Source organism: Mytilus trossulus, chromosome 10 (genome assembly GCF_036588685.1).
Source record: "Mytilus trossulus isolate FHL-02 chromosome 10, PNRI_Mtr1.1.1.hap1, whole genome shotgun sequence".
Taxonomy (NCBI): Eukaryota; Metazoa; Mollusca; class Bivalvia; order Mytilida; family Mytilidae; genus Mytilus; species Mytilus trossulus.
Window position 1 is genome coordinate 69913929 of NC_086382.1, and position 21386 is coordinate 69935314.

Sequence of the window (21386 nt, forward strand, 5' to 3'; positions counted from 1 at the left end):
ATACTCCATTAAAATTGAGCTGTTACTTATATTTGTCCCATATGTATTGCAAATCTCATATATGTACATGTAATTGTTTAGATATATGCAGAATGTTTAGAAATGAATTCACTTCTCGACACACAAGCAGTTGTGGACTTGATAACATCAAGATCATCAGAGGAATCAATCCAAAGTCAAAATGCAAATACAACAGAAGAAAGGGACAATATGAAATATTTAGAGGGTGAGTATTGGATTGGATATACACTTGTATCGTATATATTATCTAATTATGAACTTTATCAGGATGTGTCATTCATTTATAAAAATAACACAATTACATTGATATTTGCGAAAACAGCAATGTTTTATACATTATTAAACGCCGATTTAACGTCAAATAAATAGTTGAAATTGAACACAAAATAAACGTATAAAAAAGAAGATGTGGTATGATTGCCAATGAGATAACTATCCACAAAAGACCAAAATGACACAAACATTAACAATTATAGGTCACCGTACGGCCTTCAACAATGAGCAAAGCCCATACCGCAAATAGTCAGCTATAAAAGGCCTCGATAAGACATTGTAAAACAATTCAAGCGAGAAAACTACCTGCCTTAATTATGTAAAAAACATGAACGAAAAACAAATATGTAACACATAAACATACGACAACCACTGAATTACAGGCTCCTGACTTGGGACAGGCACATACATAAATAATGTGGCGGGGTTAAACATGTTAGCGGGATCCCAAACCTCCCCCTAACCTATAGCTAGGACAGTGGTATAACAGTACAACATAAGAAAAAACTATAAAAATCAGTTGAAAAAGGCTCAACTCATCAGATAGACAAAAAATAAAAGTGGACGTGACCGGGTACTTATACATTCCGACACAAAAAGACACAATGAACAGATCTGAGAGTACTTGCCGTTATCTGACAGCTAGTTCAAAGCCATTAACAACTAATAAAAAAATCATGCCTCTAAGACTAAGCAATCAATCCGTACACATCCAACATACAATGTATTTAGTGTAAAGACGTCATAAATAGCCAGAGAAAAACATGACCTCGTGCAATGCCAAGTTGTAGGTATCGACAGATTGTAGATCCATGAAAATGTATATGTATATAACATACTAGTAATATTTAGTTAGCTTTTAATTTACCTATAACAAAGTCAATATTTATACCAATAAAAACAATATTCAATGATCTTATCACAGTGTTGAATATGTAACCTTTAGGAATAAGTTTATTTAAAGGAGCAACAAGTTTATATGGATCATTTTTAAATTTCCGGGCACGGTTAACAACATTTACGTAAAAATGAGGATGTGCTATCCCGTTTGAAATAAGTTTTCTACAGGTACAACCAAACTTCATTTTTACATTTTACATTTTTCATTTACAAATTATACATTTTTACAGTTTACAGTTTGCATTTACAAATTATAGCTGATAAGTGTTAACACAACTATCAATTTTGAAACACGCTAGTTTTATCTTAAAAACTACATTAGAAAAAGAACAATGATAAAATGCGTCTCAGTAAGTTACCTTAAAATACAAGACAAAATAATGACCCAATGCGCAAGTTCATGACGAATTTACTGATCGAGAAAGGTCAATATTACTGCCTTAATGATCAGTGAATGCTTTCGTTCAATAAACAGAGAAACTCAAGGGATTCACAGCTTTTCATGAATACAAAACTTGCAAAATATGGATTTCAGATGTGTGTAAATTCATGTGTTCCCTTGATCCCGAACAAGTTGAATGTAATCCAGATGTACAGGAAATTATCCATAGGCTAGAGAGAGAATATGAAAAACAGGGAGATAATTCTAGGTTCTTTATATTTGTGAAGACGAGAGCTACTGCAAGGGCACTTGCTAAAAGACTTGAACATCTGAAATATTTAAATTGTAAATACTTCACTGGGTCACAAGTTGGACTAGAAGACGGAGGTGAATATGTTTATAACCGCTTATCAAAACCACTGTTTATTTTAAATATTATCTGTTTCTTTATGCGATTATGTCACAGCTTTTTTTATGCTGCAAAATTACCGAAAAAATCATTTGTTAACATGCATTAAAAACAATATTGTGTAACTTTATATCTGACATCTGATAGTTTTTTTGATATTTTTGAATACGGATAGTATATGTATATGTCAATCCGACAGCCACTAAACGATAAAAATACATTAGATTATTTTAAAAGACATCACATGCCCCTCCCCTCTCCCAAAAAAAAAGAGTAAAAAAACAGTACAGTATTATTAGTATAAAATACAAGACTAAGTCTTAAATCTATTAAAATACAAAATTAAGAGAGATCCTAGATTCCGTGAAAACACTTTTGAAATTTAGTGTACACATTAAACAATTAGGAAAAATTGAGTCGTTCAAAAATTTATATAAGAAAAACCCGAAAATCATAATTGTAAAATAATGCTTATTGTGGTGTTGAAAATTATGCATTTATAATAATTTTTATTAAAAGGCAGAAAGATATATATGTCATTTTTTGTCAAACTAAAAACATGGAAACATGCTCTATGCCATACATTGTACAGTTTAAGCTATATTTTGCAAAGTATTTTTTTTCAAGAACAACTTTTAAGGTATGCCTTCATTTTTTTTTAACCTTAAATACAAATCATATACACAACTCAGCTACAACGTTGTTATTTCAAGAAACACATTTTGTTAGTATTATAGCTTTCTTAGAATTTGACGAAAGTTAAGTACCATTGACAAATCATACAGGTGACGAATCTAACATAAGGGACTTTATTTGACTTTTGTTTTTTAAATATGACATTTCTATGTGGTATTTATGAAAACACACGTATAGTTATGTGACTTCGATGACGTTCCTTCTCAACGTTTGCCTATAAAGAACCTTTGAAATGCATGCATGTTCCATTGGAATTGTAAACGAAGGAGATAGATACAAAATTAATTAGCTATTTAAAACATAATCAAGCTCTTCCATAAAATTGAAGTTATAAATCACTCTCCCGACACCAAAACTACAACTTCAACCGAAAAGAACAGACACCAATATACTACACCACCCTAAAAAAACACAAAAAAACCCAACATAAACTAAATATCTGAATTATAAATATAGAAACCTAAAAAATATTATGGTGCTCATTTTATAAGCCTTGTTGATATTTTCGGCTCATCACACATCGCGTTGCCACCCTGTGACGAACCTATTCACCGAGTTGGGTACACCGATGGCTTCTTTCGTCTCCTTTTGTTTTATTCCATAGTCACTGGTAGGTCTTTTGTAAACGAGTGTCGTCTGGCGTTTATACAACATTTTTATCCTGGTATTTATAATGATTTTTTTTTTGCAACCCCTGGATCGATGCCAATGATGGTGGACTTTTCATTCTCCGAGGGTATCACTAGCCAAGTAGTCAGCACTTCTGTTTTGACATGAAACATCATTGATATATATCGTCATATTCATACATTTACTGTTTACAAAACTTTGCATTTTTAAAATACTATGGTTTTTCTATCTCAGGACTACATTACCTTAGCTGTATTTTGCAAATCTTTAAGACATGTTTGGTCCTCAACGCTCTTCAACTTCGTACTTTGTTTTGCCTTTGTAATTTCATTCGATTCCAGCGTCACTGATGAGTCTTTTGTAGACGAAACGAGCGTCTAGCGCAAATACAAAATTTAAATCCTGGTATCTATGATAAGTTTATATTTCAGTGTGTAATTTCGTTTTCTGCCGAAATGTTTACTTAGGGCATTTATAGTATCAGAACTAGTAATATTGCCAGATTGTTCATGTGTTTTCTGCATACATTCTGTTGCGTGTTAAAATTGAATGTAAATACACAAAGACAAATCTATAATTAACTGATCTATAATTCGAGTTCAGGGTCACACCGAGATTTGGTAGTGGGACGTACTCAATATGTCCCTACGTATACTTTGAAGACATAGAACCAATCTCCTATTCCTTGTCGACGACATGGTATATTAAATAATGACATTTAAATAACGGTAACAGTAGTATACCGCTGTTTGAAACTCATAAATCGATTGTGAAAAAAAAACAAATACGGGTTACAAACTAAAACTGAGGGAAACGCAACAAATATAAGAGGAGAACAAATTAAAAGGCTTGTGAATTTTGTTATTGTAAACAAAATATATGAAAAGTGTGTGGTACTCGATGTCTCAGCTGCTCACCCCTACCCAAAATATATTTCGGCAAACTATCAGAAAGCTATATTGTAAGACTATCATAATTGTTAAATGCGTATGTACAGTATACATGATTATTTATATTCATTACCTCAAAGTTAAATTAATTCATTTTGGTAATTCAATTTCCTTTTTTTATATTATAAGGTCTTACCAAACATAAACAACTTGACGTCTTAAAAAGATTCAAAACTGGTGAACACAAGTGTCTTGTGGCTACTGCAGTGGCAAGCGAAGGAATTGATATCCCTGAATGTAACATGACGATAAGATACCGGTTTACAGCAAATGAAATTACAAGTTGCCAAATGAGAGGTTAGTTTATAATTCGTTTTATATTCTAAAAGAAAAAGAAAGAAACCCATGAATAATTAGACCTTTTTATATTCATATTTCAGGGTATATGATACATGTATAATAGTTACAGTATATTTAAATTTAAACAGATGTCGGTATTAGAATCATATCGTATCAACCTTTTAAACAATCTTTGTTACATGCACAAATGCAAATTGTAAGTTGTCAATGTTAGTCCTCTAAGTTTCCTCAACAAACTAACTTTTAACTGATGCTTTTATATACATTATGATATATCATTATCTTTTTACTCTTATTTGAAATTGACACATTTATGATTATATTTCTTTCAGGTAGAATTAGAAGAGCCGGAGGAAAGGAAGTTATCATAGGATCAGAAAAAGAAAACTTACGTGAAACCATTAATGTAGAGAGGATGGTGTTGATGGAAAAGGCAGTGGATGCTGTACTTGCAATGAAAGAGAATGACATTCGAGAAAAGATAGATGAAGGAAAACAACTTCTCTTTAAAGCTGAAGAAGCTGAACGGATGAAAGCGCTCGAAATTAGCAAAAATAAAATTGTCGAACAATTCAAAGTAAGCTGTAGAAAATGTTCAAAAAATATTGTCGAAGGACACAATTTGAAAATACTTAAAGGTTCACTCCATGTCGTGTTTGATAATTCTATTTTTGGACGTATTTCACGCAAGCCAATAAAACACGTTGTTACTGAAGACATACAGCTGACTGATAGAGTGTTCGGCGAATGTGGGCATGAATGGGGACATTTAAACGTGTACAATGACTGTGAATTAGTTGTTTTGGGTCAGAAGTATATTAAAGTATTTAATGTGGCAAAGCAAGTAGCTGTAAATGTAAAGAAATGGAAGGATGTTCCATATAAGATTGACACCATTGATGACGATGATATACTTGCCTTTAAAGCTAGTCAGCTTCCGACTGCAGAATGACACAGCTTGAATAAAAAGGACGGTTACAGTTTTAAAATTCAAATATTTTATGTTTCAAAGATCAAAATCTATTTTCATCTGCTACAAACTTTTGGTAAGGAATCGCACTGTGTGTAGAATGAAATCAAGCGAATACTAAGTCTAATAACTTGCATGCCATCATAGTTGTTAGATAAGATAAATTATAAAGCTCATATGTAGTATAACGTAATCAGAGATCAATATTTTAAATAGATTGTACTGTTTCTACATTAATCCTTTTTTCAAGTTTTGGCTGGTCATTTTGGATAGAAAGTACAGTCACCAATGTTACAGAGCAGGTTACATGATATAATATCATTATTAGTCAAGTATTTTGAACTTGATTGCTTTTAGTAATGTAAGCATGACGTGTGCATCTGGTGAAATAAGGTAACCTATCAATATGGTTTGATATATACCATGCGTTGTTGTCGATATGGAAAAAAAAGTAATTATTAATAAACTTTAAGGCAGTTGAGACTAACAGTTGAGTTGTCCTTGATGAATTAATTTATTTTGAAAAATGTTTTGAAAGTAACGTTATAACCTTTATAGGTATGAATACTCTCGTATGTCAAAACACATTGAAAAATGTTGAGCAACTAACAAAATTTGGGAAGAGTTGAAAACGTTTTGATATGTACGAACATTATTACACTTTCACAGATTGTGTAGACGGATTGTTGATGTCTCTTTAACGTCCCATGGCAAATTCTTCATACATATTTAGGGAACCGAATGTTTAAAAAAATACATAAAAAAGAATTTACTGTGTTCAATGTTTGAACCTAGGCTGTCACTTGGAAATAAGGTATGAGAAAGGACGTAAAAAGTTCTCTTTTAAAAAACCAACAGCGGATCCCTCAATAAGAGTTGCATGGGCTACTTATCAAACCTACTTTTGTATATTGACTAGAGGTATAGGAGGAGAGTTGCAATCTCATAAACATGTTTAACACCACCGTATTTTTGCGCCTGTCTCAAGTCAAGAGCCTTTGGTCTTGGTTAGTGTTGTATTATTTTAATTTTAGTTTCTTGTGTATAATTTGGAGATTGGTTTGACGTTCATTATCACTGAACTAGTATATATTTGTTTAGGGGACGGCTAGGGGACGCCTCCGGGTGCGGGAATTTCTCGTTACATTGAAGACCTGTTGGTGACCTTCTGCTGTTGTTTTTTCTATGGTCGGGTTGTTTTCTCTTTGATACATTCCCCATTTCCATTCTCAATTTTACTAGTACAAAACACTCCCCTCACAAGCATTATGTCAAACACTACATTTTGATCGAAGGCAGCTGTGTAATTATATATCCACTACAATTGACTGACGTCCGATTAAGGTTTGTGTGTTTGTGTTGGTGGATTGGATTGGGTTGGAAGGTGTTGATGTGGTGCCATTCAATCCGAAAACAAAATCGTAGATATAATATCGAGCTCTAATTATAAGATGGAGATTAAATTTATGTATTTTCGTGCTGGCTCATATACGTGTCTTTCATCATTATGCATATAGATCAATGTAGATCCACCATACTGAAATGAGCAAGACTTTAAACACGTATTAATTTAATTAATTGGTCTTGTTGTAACTTCATAACTTTCTTTGCAATTATAACCATCAAACCACGGGTTCCAAGTGGTAAGGTCATCATACGGACGCAATATCCATCATGCGTTGGTTAACGCTATGAAATAGTTTTTTTTACATCGATGGCGACACATATGGTCAATTGTAGAAAAAAAACATGACAAGTATCTTCTTCTGAAAATATATCTTCTCGAAAAAGATTTATCAGCGACTGTGTATTTGCATGAGCAACATGACGCATGTGAAGTCAGGAGCACCTGGGATCACCTTCCTTTTTTTTGGATAGATTTTAGTACCTACAATGTAAGGGCTGTGTTATTATGTTGGAGTGTGTGTATTTGTTTGTCTTGTAATCCTCTTTGCCATGGCATTTGCAGTAGAAAATATGGAGATGTTCTATGATTGCCAATGATAATACTATTCAAATGAAGCGGATTTTAATAGTGTTGTAACAGCACATAAATACCAACTGCAAGTACAAAATCGTTACTACTAGTGAAATATTACCATGAATATAAACATTTAATGTGAAACAAACCCTTCCCTAGTTTTCAGATATAATTACCCATCCGGAGCACATGAGATAACCCCCAGTTTTTGATGTGCTTCGTGTTGATTTATCTTCAGATTTCTATGTTGTGTATTGTGTACTATTGTTTGTCTGTTGGTCTTTTTCTTTTTCAGCGTTGTTTATAGTTTTTCGAATTTTGAGTTTGAATGTCTCCTGGTATATGTCGCCTCTCTTCCTCTCTTTAAAAGCATAAACAAAAAAGTTTTTAAAACAAGCAGCATAAAAACGTAAATAAAAGAATGGCAAAAAGATTTATACATTTACAGCAGAATTAATTAAAAAAAACATATTAAGTAGCAAACAGCTCGGCAAAATCAGAAAAACAAATTCAGTTAAAGCCAGAACAATTTTAAAGCGTTTACGATGAGATACACAATTCTTGCCGGAAGACAGAACACTTGTGACTCAGCACTGATTAAAACCCGCATGGATCTTATTTGCATTTTGTCCAAATAAAATAGAAAATGGGAATGTGTCAAAGAGACACCAAACAACCCGACCAAAGAATAGAAAACAGCCGATGCCAAAATCATTTTTTCCGTGTTATTCTAACTTGAAATAATTCCTTCAGAATACAGAAATTTTAACCAGATGATCTGTACATAGACTTTATATAATGACAGTAAAAGCGTCGCTTAAAATAACAATAAAATCTTGAGATAAAATAACCCTTGGTATGATTTATTTTGTGTTGAACTTGACGCTTTCCAAACAATTGTGCGCACCTGGAGGGTTTGAAAAGCGGACAGATTAAAGAGTTCACAAGTTTACAACTGTTAAATAGTACGGAAGCGTATTAGCGCCACACATTTTTTTTTTTTTAATTTTTCTTTCTATGTTTGCGTTATAACGCAAACCTTTGCGTTATAACGCAAACCTTTGCGTTATAACGCAAACCTTTGCGTTATAACGCAAACCTTTGCGTTATAACGCAAACCTTTGCGTTATAACGCAAACATTTGCGATATAACGCAAACATTTGTTTTATCTTATTTCTTATTTAAGATTCAAAGGAAACAGTAGTTATTAATGGAGGAGGCTGGATATAATAAAATTTATCACCTTTGTAGTAATTGCAAAGTAAACTACTTGAATAATTAGATCATATCAATGACTAATAATGAGCATAATAATATAAGAAGATGTGGTATGAGTGCCAATAAGAAAACTCTCCATCTAAGTCACTATTCGTAAAAGTAAACCATCATAGGCCGAATTACGGTCTTCAACACGGAGCATTGGCTCACACTAAACAACAAACTATAAGGTCCCCAAAAACGATATCCAAGTTACTACTAGTATATATATTACAAAGAAAATTGAGTAAATTGAGGTTATACCTAAGAAAAAAATCAACCCTGCTAATATAGCTATAACCGAATATAAATATACTTACAAAGTAAGCTCTCGTTTGAGAACTGTGTAAAGTAGGTTACATTCAAACAAGCTACCCTTTGGCAATAAATGTATAGAATGAAGATGTTTCATTAATAAAATTATGTTCTCTCTTTTCAAATTGCTACCCAAGCATCTTAAAAATACTTCATTATATTGAAATGAAAATTAAATGACTTTCTATCAAAGAATCTTGATCATATTCTGAGATTTAAAAAAAATGTTTCCTTATTAATAATTCATTTTAAAGCAGAAAGATCATTTTGTCTATTTGACTTGGAGGTTTCACAATTGAATGACATTATTTTTGATCTTTCAATTTTAATATGACTATATACTATATCTATTTTCTTGTTAAATTATATACTTTTCTGATGCACAAATCAGTCTTAATTTATGTATAATTGCACTTCAATTATTCCATTATTCCTATGCATATTTATTATAATGATTTGGCCTTGTATGTATGTTTCTTTTTTTATCTACTAGTAAATCACATCCGAAATGAATGACAGACGGACATATATACAAAACTTAATGAATAATTGAAATAAAGATGTTTGCGTTATAACGCAAAGGTTTGCGTTATATCGCAAAGGTTTGCGTTATATCGCAAAGGTTTGCGTTATAACGCAAAGGTTTGCGTTATATCGCAAAGGTTTGCGTTATAACGCAAATGTTTGCGTTATAACGCAAACATAGGAAGAAAAATAAAAAAAAAATGTGTGGCGCTAATACGCTTCCGTAAAATAGATCATTTGATTGCGTTGAAGCTTTCTTTAAACCTATTGGGATGTTGTGTGCTAAAAATAAATTAAACTAAGGAAAGGAAAGGAAAAAGATATTGAACTGAAAGTGTGTTACGTAAATATTTATATATCAATTTCAAGATTAAAATAACATTGAAAATTATCAACAAAATAGGGAAATACAGAACCAGGTCAAGGTTTTTCTAAATATTTGCCCATTGGACGGAAATAAAATAAACTTAATTTTTATCTACTTAAGTGTTCAAACGTTTATTGATCATGGCATTAACAAATGTACTATCACATTCTATTCAACAGATAATGACACAAATCGATACAACTAAAAAATTCTAAATTGATAAATGATCACAAATTGACAGCTACAGGAAGAAAAAGAATTTCCGTTGTGCTTTCGGTTCTCCCAATTATACAAATTTTAACTTGCCATCAGATAAGCTGCACACAAACTATTAAGCATGATTGCTGCTGAGAGTGGTTTTAGAGGTTTCATCTTGCTTATAGTCGGTGAGTTTTTTTTTCTGAAATGAATATTTGGTTTTCCCGTTTGAATGGTTTTACACTAGTAATTTTGGGGCCCTTTATAGCTTGTTGTTCGGTGTGAGCCAAGGCTCCGTGTTGAAGGCCGTACTTTAACCTATAATGGTTTACTTTTTAAATTGTTATTTGGATGGAGAGTTGTCTCATTGGCACTCACACCACATCTTTGAATATCTATGTTAGTTTTCTCGTTTTAATTGTTTTACATTTGTCATTTCAGGCCCTTTTATAGCTGACTATGTGGTATAAGCTTTGCTCATTGTTGAAGGCCATCTTTCTCATTGGCAATTTTTCTTTTAATTGTTAGCTAGCAGAGTTTGTTGTTTTTATCCTATAAAAATCCAATAATGCTATTTTCATTCAATGGTCTTTGAACTGTGGCGTTGACCAATCGTATGATAGATAAAAAAAATTATCATGACTTTTAAATTATAACTTTATCACTAGTATAACTTAGTTAAATCAATAATTTAGATAAAGAAGTAGTTTTAACTGCCAGAAATTTTATAGTTTAGTACTCATAAAACAATTACATATTAAATGTCTGAATCATGAATTTGAGTGACAATGAAAACAAAAATGTTTAATTTCCAATGAATAATTGTAGGTATCAGCCATGCATCGACTAAGTACAGTCCGAAAACGTCTTCAATTTCAAACACCATATATGTTGATTATTCCAAGAGAAATTTGACAGAAATACCCAGAAATATTCCACGTAACAGTACAATGTTAGACTTTCACAGGAATATAATAACTGACATTCCATCAAATATTTTCCGAAACATGTCGGACGTTACATGGATGGATTTATCCCAGAATTGGTTGAACCAAATTAGAAACGAATCTTTTGCTGGTCTAAACAACTTAACAACACTGAATGTGAGCCATAACCACCTACACATTTCAGACCTTGAACACAATGCTTTTGTTCCTATACAGCAGCTGAGGACTTTGCGTATTGATCATTTAAAGTTTCCACCAAGGAGCAAGTTTCCAGAGCAACTTGTTAACATTAAACAACTTGAAATCTTGGAACTAGCCGCTTTCATTGGCATGACATTTGATGAAAGATTCAAATCCTGGACATGTTTGCATACATTTATCTCAAAAAGTTCATATGGGCTTCATTTGCAAAACTATACGTTTGCAGGTTTAGCAAACTCTCCACTAAGGACTCTTTCAATAAAGATTAAACAAGCTGACGATGACGCTTTGGAACACCTGCCAAATTTACAAATTTTAAATTTATATTTTGGAATTGCAACATTGCAAAATACAATAGAAAATTCGTTTAAAATGGTGTCAAACTTCACAATTTTAACTAGGATACTAATGCAAAGAGTTAATGCCAGAGCGTACATCTTTATCGTAACTGGTAAATATCTGCATTATTTCGAAAACATATGTCTGAAAGAACTTGTCTTTAGACACATGTATTTAGCAGATATTGATGGTACAAGCTTTAAGGAATTTGCTATCAATTCTGTTTGCCTTGAAAGTCTTGAGGTTTCAGGAAATATTGGTTCTCCATGGATAACACTTTTAGTCTTATTCAAAAATTTGAAGCATCTGAAACTATCATCGATCGAAAACAACGCATTTTTAAAACAAGTGCGCATGCTCCCTGCAATGTATCTTAGCCTGCCAAAAACCTTAGAAACCATTGATTTACAAGATATCAATCTTAAAATGCCGTTACCAAATATAACATTTATAAACGGAGATAACGTTTGGTTCCTCACGTGTAGAGCGTTCACCTTAATTGAATGTAACGGGTCATTACGTGGTTTGAAGAATTTACGGTATCTAGATGTTTCAGAAAATCGTTGCGGTAATATGATAAATGAGTACATTTTTCAAAATTTTTCAAAACTTGAGTATTTAATAGCAACACATTCCGACCTTGGAACGGCATTCAGAAATAATAAACGATTGGACATTTTACTTAAACCTCTAAAAAATCTCAAACATTTAGATATTTCTTATAACAATTTTAGAATTGCTGACATTGCCAACTTAGACTTACAGAATCAATACAATGTATTACATTCCTTCAATGGTTCTAACAATGGTTTTAATCAAGTTCCGTCTGTTTTCCGGCATTTCAGAAATTTGTCTTTTATTGATATTTCCTACAATAACTTATCTACTTTCAACCGTGGCGAAAGAGATATAATTGACTCTTTGATTGGTAAAGCAAAAGTGGTTTTGGTAGGTAATCCCTTTAAATGTTCGTGTTCAAATTTAGATTTTCTAAAATGGGCTAAACAAACAAAAGCTAGTTATTTCGGACATCTTTATTGTCAACTAGAAAGCGGTGAAAACACAACATTTTCTGATCTTTTTGTATATCTGGATCGTTTTGAAAACCGTTGCCATGACAAGATATGGTTGATATTCTCGTTATCATTCACAACACTTGTTGTAATACTTGTGGTATTCGTTGTCATTTATCTTCGCTACAGATCTGCATTTCAATATTTCTATCTCAGAATTAAACTGAGATTAAAACGATACGAGGAACTGGACGGTGATTCTTACCTGTACGATGTCTTTATATGTTACAACCATAACGATGTTCCCTGGGTTGTTAATTTCAATCGCAGACTTACTGCTGAAAACTTCAAGACGTGCCTTGACGCTAAAGATTTTATTGCTGGAGAGGCCATCGCTGAAAACATTTTACGTGCTATTGATAGTAGCAGGAAAATTATCTTTATTATCACCGAACATTTTCTCCAGAGTACCTGGGGTAACTACGAAATGGAGTTAACCCGGATGCATGCTTTCCAGGAAGGGCGGGAAAACATGGTCATTGTGATAATGAAGGATGACTTATCAATTCATCAAATGCCTAAAGTTCTGAAAAGATTTTGGTATAAAGTTACATGCATAAAGTGGTATGACCAAGGAATACAACCATTTCAAACAGAAGAAATATTTTATGAAAATGTGTTCAGTTCACTTTCTATTGCATAAGTTCTACATGTAACTAGATTGTTTGGAATATTAGTTCACGTGTTAAAATACAAAATCAAATATACAATGTTCTAGATGATCTCCAACTTCGCTTGACATATTAACCGAATACTTGTGACATTTTTTTAGTTAAACATTATTCACAGTATTATTATACAAATAAAATATAGTAAACAATAATTTTCTTTTCTTTTTTGCGATTCTGCTCTTAGTGTTTGGCATGAGTTTTCGACAATGTGAATAGAATGAAGAAACATAACGCATTTATCGATGTTAACACTTTCAATAATTAGACAATATTTATACAAATCCCGGAGTATCAAACCGTTTGATAAGTACTGTCCTTATTATCAGCACAACTATTTTCAACCGGAAGTAATTGGTATGAATACACCCAGATAAAGGACTCACTCGACAAGTGTTTAAAGCTGGTATCCTTTTTATAGATAAAAGTTGTAGTTCACGAATAACACCTGTTGTTGATCGGGAAGTGTGGTGCTTCAAAATCTCATCCGGAAAGTATCAGTTTCAGTTTCCTTTTGCGAAGTTGTATGATTTGGCATATTCCACTTTAGTATATAATTATGATCTATTTACCAATGTTTTTTTAACTAAATGATTCTGATCATAAAGGCTTCGTCTGATATTAATATAAAAAAAGAAGATTTGGTATGATTGCCATTGAGAAAACTCTCCACAAGAGACCAAAATGACACAGAAACAACTATAGGTCACCGTTCGGCCGTAAACAGTGAGCATAGCCCATACCGCATAGTCAGCTATAAAACAATTCCAATTCATGCATGGTATTGACTTATGTTCCTTTCATCTTTAGAAAGAGTTCTAGAGCATGGAGCCTGGTCAGCTGATAGAACATTTTTTAAAATGCATAATTTTAGTACCCCATGTAGACGTTATGGGAGGGGTTCATAATGTTTTGAGTGCTGAACTCTCATTCTAACTTTGAACATCACAACATAGCAACAAACTGTAAAATCTGTTTGGAATGGAAATATATCTTATCAATTTTAAAGAGCTCACAGAAATATCTAGATGAAAAAAGTCAAATCCTATTAAAATATATAATAAACAAGAATGTGTCCATAGTACACGGATGCCCCACTCGCACTATCATTTTCTGTGTTCAGTGGACCGTGAAAATTGGGGTCAGAACTTTAATTTGGAATTAAAATTAGAAAATCATGTCATAGGGAACATATGTACTAAGTTTCAATTTGATGTAACTTTAACTTCATCAAAAACTACCTTGACCAGAAACTTTAACCTGAACTTCGCACTATCATTTTTTATGTTCAGTGGACCATGTAATCGGGGTCAAAACTATAATTTGGCATTAAAATAAGAAAGATTATATCATGGGGAACATGTGTACATGTTTCAAATTGATTGGACTTCAACTTCATCAAAAACTACCTCGACCAAAAACTTTAACCTGAAGCGGGACGAACGGACGCAAAGACGGACGAACGGAGGCACAGACCAGAAAAAATAATGCCCCTCTACTATCGTAGGTGGGGCATAATAAATACTGTTTTCCAAGACTTAAAGTAAAAATCAGTGTATTAACTAAGTGTACAGAGGCGTGTCTTTTCTAGAGGGTCATTTCCTAAACTTTGAATTTCTTCAGACTATTTGATACGAGATAGTTTAACGTATATATACACATGAAATAATAGAATCAGCATAATTTTATTTTACGCAACACAATTCAGTCGCGATATCGGCTTTTGTGACAATAAGCAATCAACAATCAATCATCACACACAAGTGACTCGTTGTCATTGTTGGGTCTTAATTTTTTTTAGTTAGTTCAGGTATTGTGCTGTTGCAGTCGCTCTTTTACCGATTTTACGGTGTTTGTTGTATTGTCTTTAAAATAAACCCTATATGCAGTACAACAAAACTCAGGTTTTTAAGAACCTCATACATCGATTACATCAAAAACTGTAACGTTATGAATGTCGTTATCATAAATAGATAAATACACATTTTGGTAAATATTATCATAAATGTATAGGTCACAGATAAACAATGACGTGTTCGTCTGACCTTTCTTTCTCTTGTTTCATTTTAACACTGAAAACATAAGGGTATGGGCTTTGTTCATTGTTGAAGGTCGTAAACGCTGATATATAGTTGTTAATCTTTGTGTTATTTTAGTCTATTGTGGAGAGTTGTCTCATTGGTTATCATACCCAATTTTCTTTTTTAAAACACTTAAAGACATAAAGATCAGTCTTTTGTTTATGTGATATTGATGATTATATTTTAAACAGACACAAATCTGACAATAATACTTTTTGGGATAAATTCCACGAATACATAGAAAAAACATTGAGATATTCTCCAAATGTTGCAATAATTTGTGATGTAAATGTAAAATTTCATGCACATATTTGACATTATAAGACTATATGAACATTTTTCTTACGTTGTAATATTACACCACTGTCCCAGGTTAAGGGGAGGGTTGGGATCCCGCCACATTCTGTATGTATGGTCTTTATTCAGGAGCCTGTAATTCAGTTGTGTCGTTTGTTTATGTGTAACATTTGTTTTTCGTTCATTTTATTTCCATAAATTAGGCAATTAGTTTTTTCATGTTCATCCAGCCAAATTCTACATGTGTCTGTCAAAAGATTCATTCAAAGGCCTGTAACTCATTGGTTGTCGTTTTTCGTTTATTGTTTAAAATAATTGTTTTTGTTGTTGTTGTGATTTTGCATCACTGACCAAGGTGAGCAGAAGGTTTCGGAGACCGCTTCGATGGTTAACCCCTCCACATTATGAGGGATTTCTGGTGCGGGGAAATATCTGCATATAAGAAATCTGCGACATATTTTGTAATGCCAAACTGGATTATGTTGGTAGTGAGTATAACAAATCAAGGAAGAAAATGGGTAAAAATGAACACCAACTATTGAAATAATAATGCAACAAATTTCATTCAGAAATACATAAAGAACTTTTTTAATATGAATTGATGAATTAAGAGATAAAGTAGGATGTTTAGTGGGGGGAAGTGAACCTTGCCCTCTATATTCACCTCAAGATCAGAATTAAACACATGAATTGTAAGAAATTTAACTTTATTTAAAAGAAACATGAAAAAAACTGTTAAATGAATAATTGTTGTCTTATTTATAATCATTTTTTTCAATGTAGATAGTCCTAGATTAGTCTGACGCCCAACGGCTGTTTTGCCAGACAAGCTGGGTCCCACGGCACCAGTTGTCTGGCAAAACAGCCGTTGGACGTCAGGGTAATCTCGGACTACAATAAAGAGTACTGTATAATAATATAAATAGTTATTAAAGCACATGAACACAACATAACACTTCGTAAAATATAACTTGTAACACAAACAGTCCTTTACATCCATGTGTTACATTTAAAACAATCGTTTAGGAACTAAACACGATAATTATTAAAGTTTTAAAAATATCTCGTCCTTCTGTAAGTGTGAATGTTTTTTAAACATGTATTGAAAGTTTTACGCTCCCTGTGTTTGTGTTTTTGAAAAATGTAAATAGTACTCTCCGTGTGTGTTTTTAAAACATATAAAGCTTAACCCTCCGTAATCTGTTTTAGAACATGCACAGCATAAATCTACGTGTGTGTTTTTGAAACATATACATCATAAACGGTATGTGTGTGTTTTTGTACAAAGTAAATAATAACTGTCCGTGTGTATATTTTTGTAATTTGTGTATATTATAAAGTCAATCATATATTTATTTTTTATTGTTGTATAGAATGAAAATCATAACTGTCCACTCCGTATGTATGTTTTATAGAGTCATGACCAGTACGTGTTTTCTCTTATTATCATGATTAAATCAAATGTATTCCAAAAACATTCTTTGGTGGACTTGAAGCATATGAAATGTTGGCTACTTTAACATAAATTTCTTCTCCTGCTTCCAGATGAATATCTGCGGAGATGTACGTATCGTATCTGGAAAATATTGCGTTTTCCGATCGCTCATATGGGTGGTGGGTACACATCACTTCCTTCTCGCCACTGTTCTCGTCTCTAATGTTTGATTTATATATTGAATGAATTAAACATGAACTCTTCGACTGTACATCAATGGTATTTTGTGTTGTGTTTCGGATAAACTGGTAGTTAAAGTCTATGGCACTATATACATGATAATATCCACTGACAGGAACACGCACACGGCCATTGTTTAATGTTACACCATTTAAAAGCAGACAGTTGTTTCCCCTATACCACTTCCTGATTGGGAGAATGTTCTTGTTTATTTCATCTACAACGAGATTGTTCATGATACATAACCATGATAACTGTTGTTGAAAAATAATAATGTCGTTATCCTACATGTATATCATATGTGACTATACATGTATGCTCATGTACATTGTAAACACTTATGCGTTGTTCTTACAGAATTCATGTTTTCGTGTACTCAAAACGACTAACGCTGTTTTAGCGAAGATTTTTTATGACCACTGTTTTTGCCATTACAAATACGGACTAATCCTTTTTAACAAATACATATTAAAAGTTGGGCGAGTTGGTTAAAAAGTGTGGCGATTTGGTGTGGAACGTTTTGTCCTGCTTCCGTGGTTAATTAAATAAATCAATAATTTGAAAAATGTATCTCATATTAATTACCAACTCTTATATCTAACTTTATCTATTTCAAATGTTTCGAAAGGTTAAAAACGATTGCTTATAATTACATTCTAGACGAAAGTATAAATTTTGGGAAATCAAGGAAGAACATCAAATCCTGAAGTTCGTACACTCACCTGTAGCTGGCATGTCTCTGTCCTCTCCGATCAAATGTGCAACCGGTTTCACGTCTCCTATGTAACCTTTGTGAATTTTAACTATAAAATATTGATTTTAATACAATTGAAATGCTGCTGCAATGTTAATGAATTTATACGTTAAGGAGTCATATTATATATACATAAACTCATCATAGATACCAGGACCAAATTTAGTATATACGCCAGACGCGCGTTTTGTCTACTAAAGACTCATCAGTGACGCTCGAATCCCAAAAAGTTTAAAATGCCAAATAAAGTACAAAGTTAAAATGAGAATATTCTAAAGTACAATGATAATTGTAAGCGAGATTTCCGACTTGTTTAATAAATAATGTGTAAATTTTCCAAGTAAAAGTTCAACAAATATATTACCCTTACAAAAAAAATGTAAGTCATGCCTCTGTGTCCCCAGTCACTGCTTGTCACACCACAACAGTGGAAGCCTAAATAATTATATTTTCTCTCTCTCTTTTCGAAAAGGTTATGCTTGTTTGTTAATAAGAAAAATAAAAGCTAATGGTTTGTTTTGATAGTTTCTTTGTTAGTCTTGTATGATTTTTAACTTTAGTTTCTTGTGTAAAATTCGGAGTTAAGTATGACGTCCATTATCACTGAACTAGTCTACAATCTTTGTTAGGGGCCAACTGAAAGACGCCTCCGGGTCCGTGAGTTTCTCGCTGCATTGAAGGCCCATTGGTGGCCTTCGGCTGTTGTCTGCTCTATGGTCGGGTTGTTGTCTCTTTGACATATTCCCCATTTCCATTCTCAAATGTATCTCTTAACTTAAACATTTATAAAACGAAGATTGGAGTCCGACAATACTACCTTTAATTCGAGATACATTATGACTATTATGGAGTAGATGTCAAATTGAAGAATATCTACATTGCATTGTATTGTTTAGTAACATAGCAGGATACAAAACGAATTTTCCTCACTTGGAAACTACTGCACGTTCTGTAAACTGAATTAGCTTTACGCAACACTGTGTGTTTGATCTTATTCGTAAAATAAACACGATGAAAAATACATGTTTTTTTTTCTTTTCTCTGACAGTATCTTTCTTAAATTATCTCTGTTCTTTTCATAATTTTGCAACCATGCAGTGTTTAAACGAAAGTGTTTAAACGAAAGTGATTATTGGGGATGGCTTTAGTCCGACTAAGCGTTTCTGGACCAAAGGAGAGTTACACGTTTTATCAGTCAACATGAAGCAATCTAGTTGACGTTAAAAAAAAATTGGAGACAATGAAGTCTGATAGTGTTATATGAGGGAGGCATGTGGTCAAAATATCAGTGATTGAAACAACAATTACATAACCCCAACATCCTCATCAAAGACTTGGATATTGGCCTGTGATAGCTGTCGATAGAAGTGCCTGACGGTACTAACAAAAATAAGGATGTACTTTGACCAGTGAATGCATTTATCCAGTGATACTGTACTATGTCTATACGTACCAACTGTTCTTTCAAACATTGCTGCATATTCGGCAGAAATCTCATTGTGTTTTTTATCGAAGGTCTGAAATTGATAAAAATTGTATTTACAAATGGTTGATCCATTGGTTATAGTCAAAGATCATTTATTCTTTTTTCAACAAAAATTAGTTCAATACATGGTTATATAGTTATCATGGTTATAATTTCTACCACTGACAGGTAGACATTTTATTTAAACATTCCTGTTTCTATGTTGGAAAATCTTGTGGCGCATACGACATAATTATTACTATTTAAATTAATTCAATTGAACTAAATCATTCACTATCATTGAATATCGGTAATTCAATATTTACCTTACAACATTTACAAGGTTCTAAAAATAACTTGCCCCACTTAGTGTTAAGTGCACTTCCTAGTAAACAAACACATTACGAACTTACCTTTTCCATATAGTTTTGTAGAATTACATCTCGGCAACCACAACATATCCCACTAGAGTCGGTCGTGCACTGCAGGCACATATAACCACAGTCCTCCCCGGGGGTACGGGGCTCCGGCATCGCCCATAAAATTATTAAAACTATTATTAAGATAACTACGTCAGCAGTAAACACAAACAAAGTAATTCCTTTTGTCCTCTTCTTCAAACGCTCAAAAAGCGGCATTGTCACATAAACTCAGAGTCAACACAAATAAAACTCAGTATTTTTTCACTTTTGCTTTGAACAATGTTGAAAAATCATTAATTTATATCACTTTCGCAATCAAGTTTTGAATTCGCTATCGCAACTAACATAATTAAGCCTACTGCGAAAAAGCAGCACTGCAAAAGATGCTGTAAACAATAGTTTGATAATGTATTTCACAGGTTCAATGGCTCCATAGCCTGGATAGGCCACATTCAAATTAGTTTGCACAAACAAAGCGCACGCATGCGTGGTCTATATGATATAATATTTTACTTTCGTTTTCCAAAAGAGATCAAAAGAGAAAACAAAAGTAGCAATGATAAAATAATTCAGGTGAAATACCACCATGTTGAGTTGTTCAAAATAAGTGTAATGGATAATAGCGGGATAAACCGTTTAGTTTTATTAACTATCAACACCGGAAACTATACAAGGATGTTTTAATAACACAATGTTATCTTAGCAAACCAATGCATGTGATTTATATGACGCACCCCAAATGAGCGGTTAATTTTCTTGTTTAATACTAGAAATACCCAATACGACACGAAAAATCACAAAAAAAAAAATGAAGCCCAAAAACAGACTGCTTATTTCGAGAGAATATCCGTTTCAAACAGAAACAAATTGAAAATTTATAATAATGACTTTGAATTTATTCATATACAAACATTATTTAAGTTAAAGGAATTAAATCTTGTTTGTATTATACATAAATATAAAGTCACATTTTAAACATGTTTAATGAAATTTTAAACTGACCACAACTTTTTACAATTGATTTTATCTAATATAACAGTTTATTTTCTTTACAATTCCGAAATTCAACTTGACTGATTGAAAAGATCTGAAAAGATGCATGACATTCCTTTGCGATGTATAAACGGTTAAATTATTTCTTTTTGTAGATTGTATGCAATCCAAAATTGTCAGACTAATTGGGCATTTTGGGATGAACAAAAATATAATCAACAATTCATAATAAACTAAATAACTGCATCTTAAGAAACAAATAAAGCAAAAGGGGAAAAATAAGAAGCAGATTTGCC

General features: G+C 32.6%; 3 protein-coding genes across 4 annotated transcripts in view; 2 read left to right on the top strand and 1 right to left on the bottom strand.

The window, feature by feature from the left end:
* LOC134688440 (ATP-dependent RNA helicase DHX58-like) overlaps positions 1-6014 on the top strand; it is a 36061-nt gene extending 30047 nt beyond the window's left edge. For both annotated transcript variants that reach the window (XM_063549155.1, XM_063549157.1), the window contains 4 exons: positions 82-226; positions 1730-1963; positions 4391-4558; positions 4894-6014. In XM_063549155.1, coding sequence (XP_063405225.1) covers positions 82-226; positions 1730-1963; positions 4391-4558; positions 4894-5513 — 1167 coding nt within the window. In that variant the 3' untranslated portion in view covers positions 5514-6014. The remainder of the gene's footprint in view (positions 1-81; positions 227-1729; positions 1964-4390; positions 4559-4893) is intronic.
* A 4135-nt stretch (positions 6015-10149) lies between these two features.
* On the top strand, positions 10150-13492 carry LOC134688441 (toll-like receptor 4). The gene is made up of 2 exons (XM_063549158.1): positions 10150-10363; positions 11004-13492. The coding sequence occupies exons 1-2, from the start codon at positions 10315-10317 to the stop codon at positions 13376-13378; spliced, it is 2424 nt and encodes an 807-aa protein (XP_063405228.1). The 5' UTR covers positions 10150-10314; the 3' UTR covers positions 13379-13492.
* Positions 13493-16471: 2979 nt separating this feature from the next.
* On the bottom strand, positions 16472-20564 carry LOC134688442 (tumor necrosis factor ligand superfamily member 11-like). Its single transcript, XM_063549159.1, has 4 exons — positions 20089-20564; positions 19664-19727; positions 18179-18259; positions 16472-17673 (listed from the first exon to the last, which is right to left on the bottom strand). The coding sequence occupies exons 1-4, from the start codon at positions 20311-20313 to the stop codon at positions 17234-17236; spliced, it is 810 nt and encodes a 269-aa protein (XP_063405229.1). The 5' UTR covers positions 20314-20564; the 3' UTR covers positions 16472-17233.
* Positions 20565-21386: the final 822 nt, after the last annotated feature.

Excerpts from the sequence above, each read along its gene's own strand:
- LOC134688441 (XM_063549158.1), top strand. The coding sequence starts at position 10,315 with ATGATTGCTGCTGAGAGTGGTTTTAGAGGTTTCATCTTGCTTATAGTC. Across the intron at positions 10,364-11,003 it reads TTTCATCTTGCTTATAGTCG|GTATCAGCCATGCATCGACT; the intron begins GTGAGTTTTTTT and ends GAATAATTGTAG.
- LOC134688442 (XM_063549159.1), bottom strand. The coding sequence starts at position 20,313 with ATGCCGCTTTTTGAGCGTTTGAAGAAGAGGACAAAAGGAATTACTTTG. Across the intron at positions 19,728-20,088 it reads TACAAAACTATATGGAAAAG|ACCTTCGATAAAAAACACAA; the intron begins GTAAGTTCGTAA and ends TATCAATTTCAG. Across the intron at positions 17,674-18,178 it reads CAGAGACATGCCAGCTACAG|ATGAAATAAACAAGAACATT; the intron begins GTGAGTGTACGA and ends ATCTCGTTGTAG.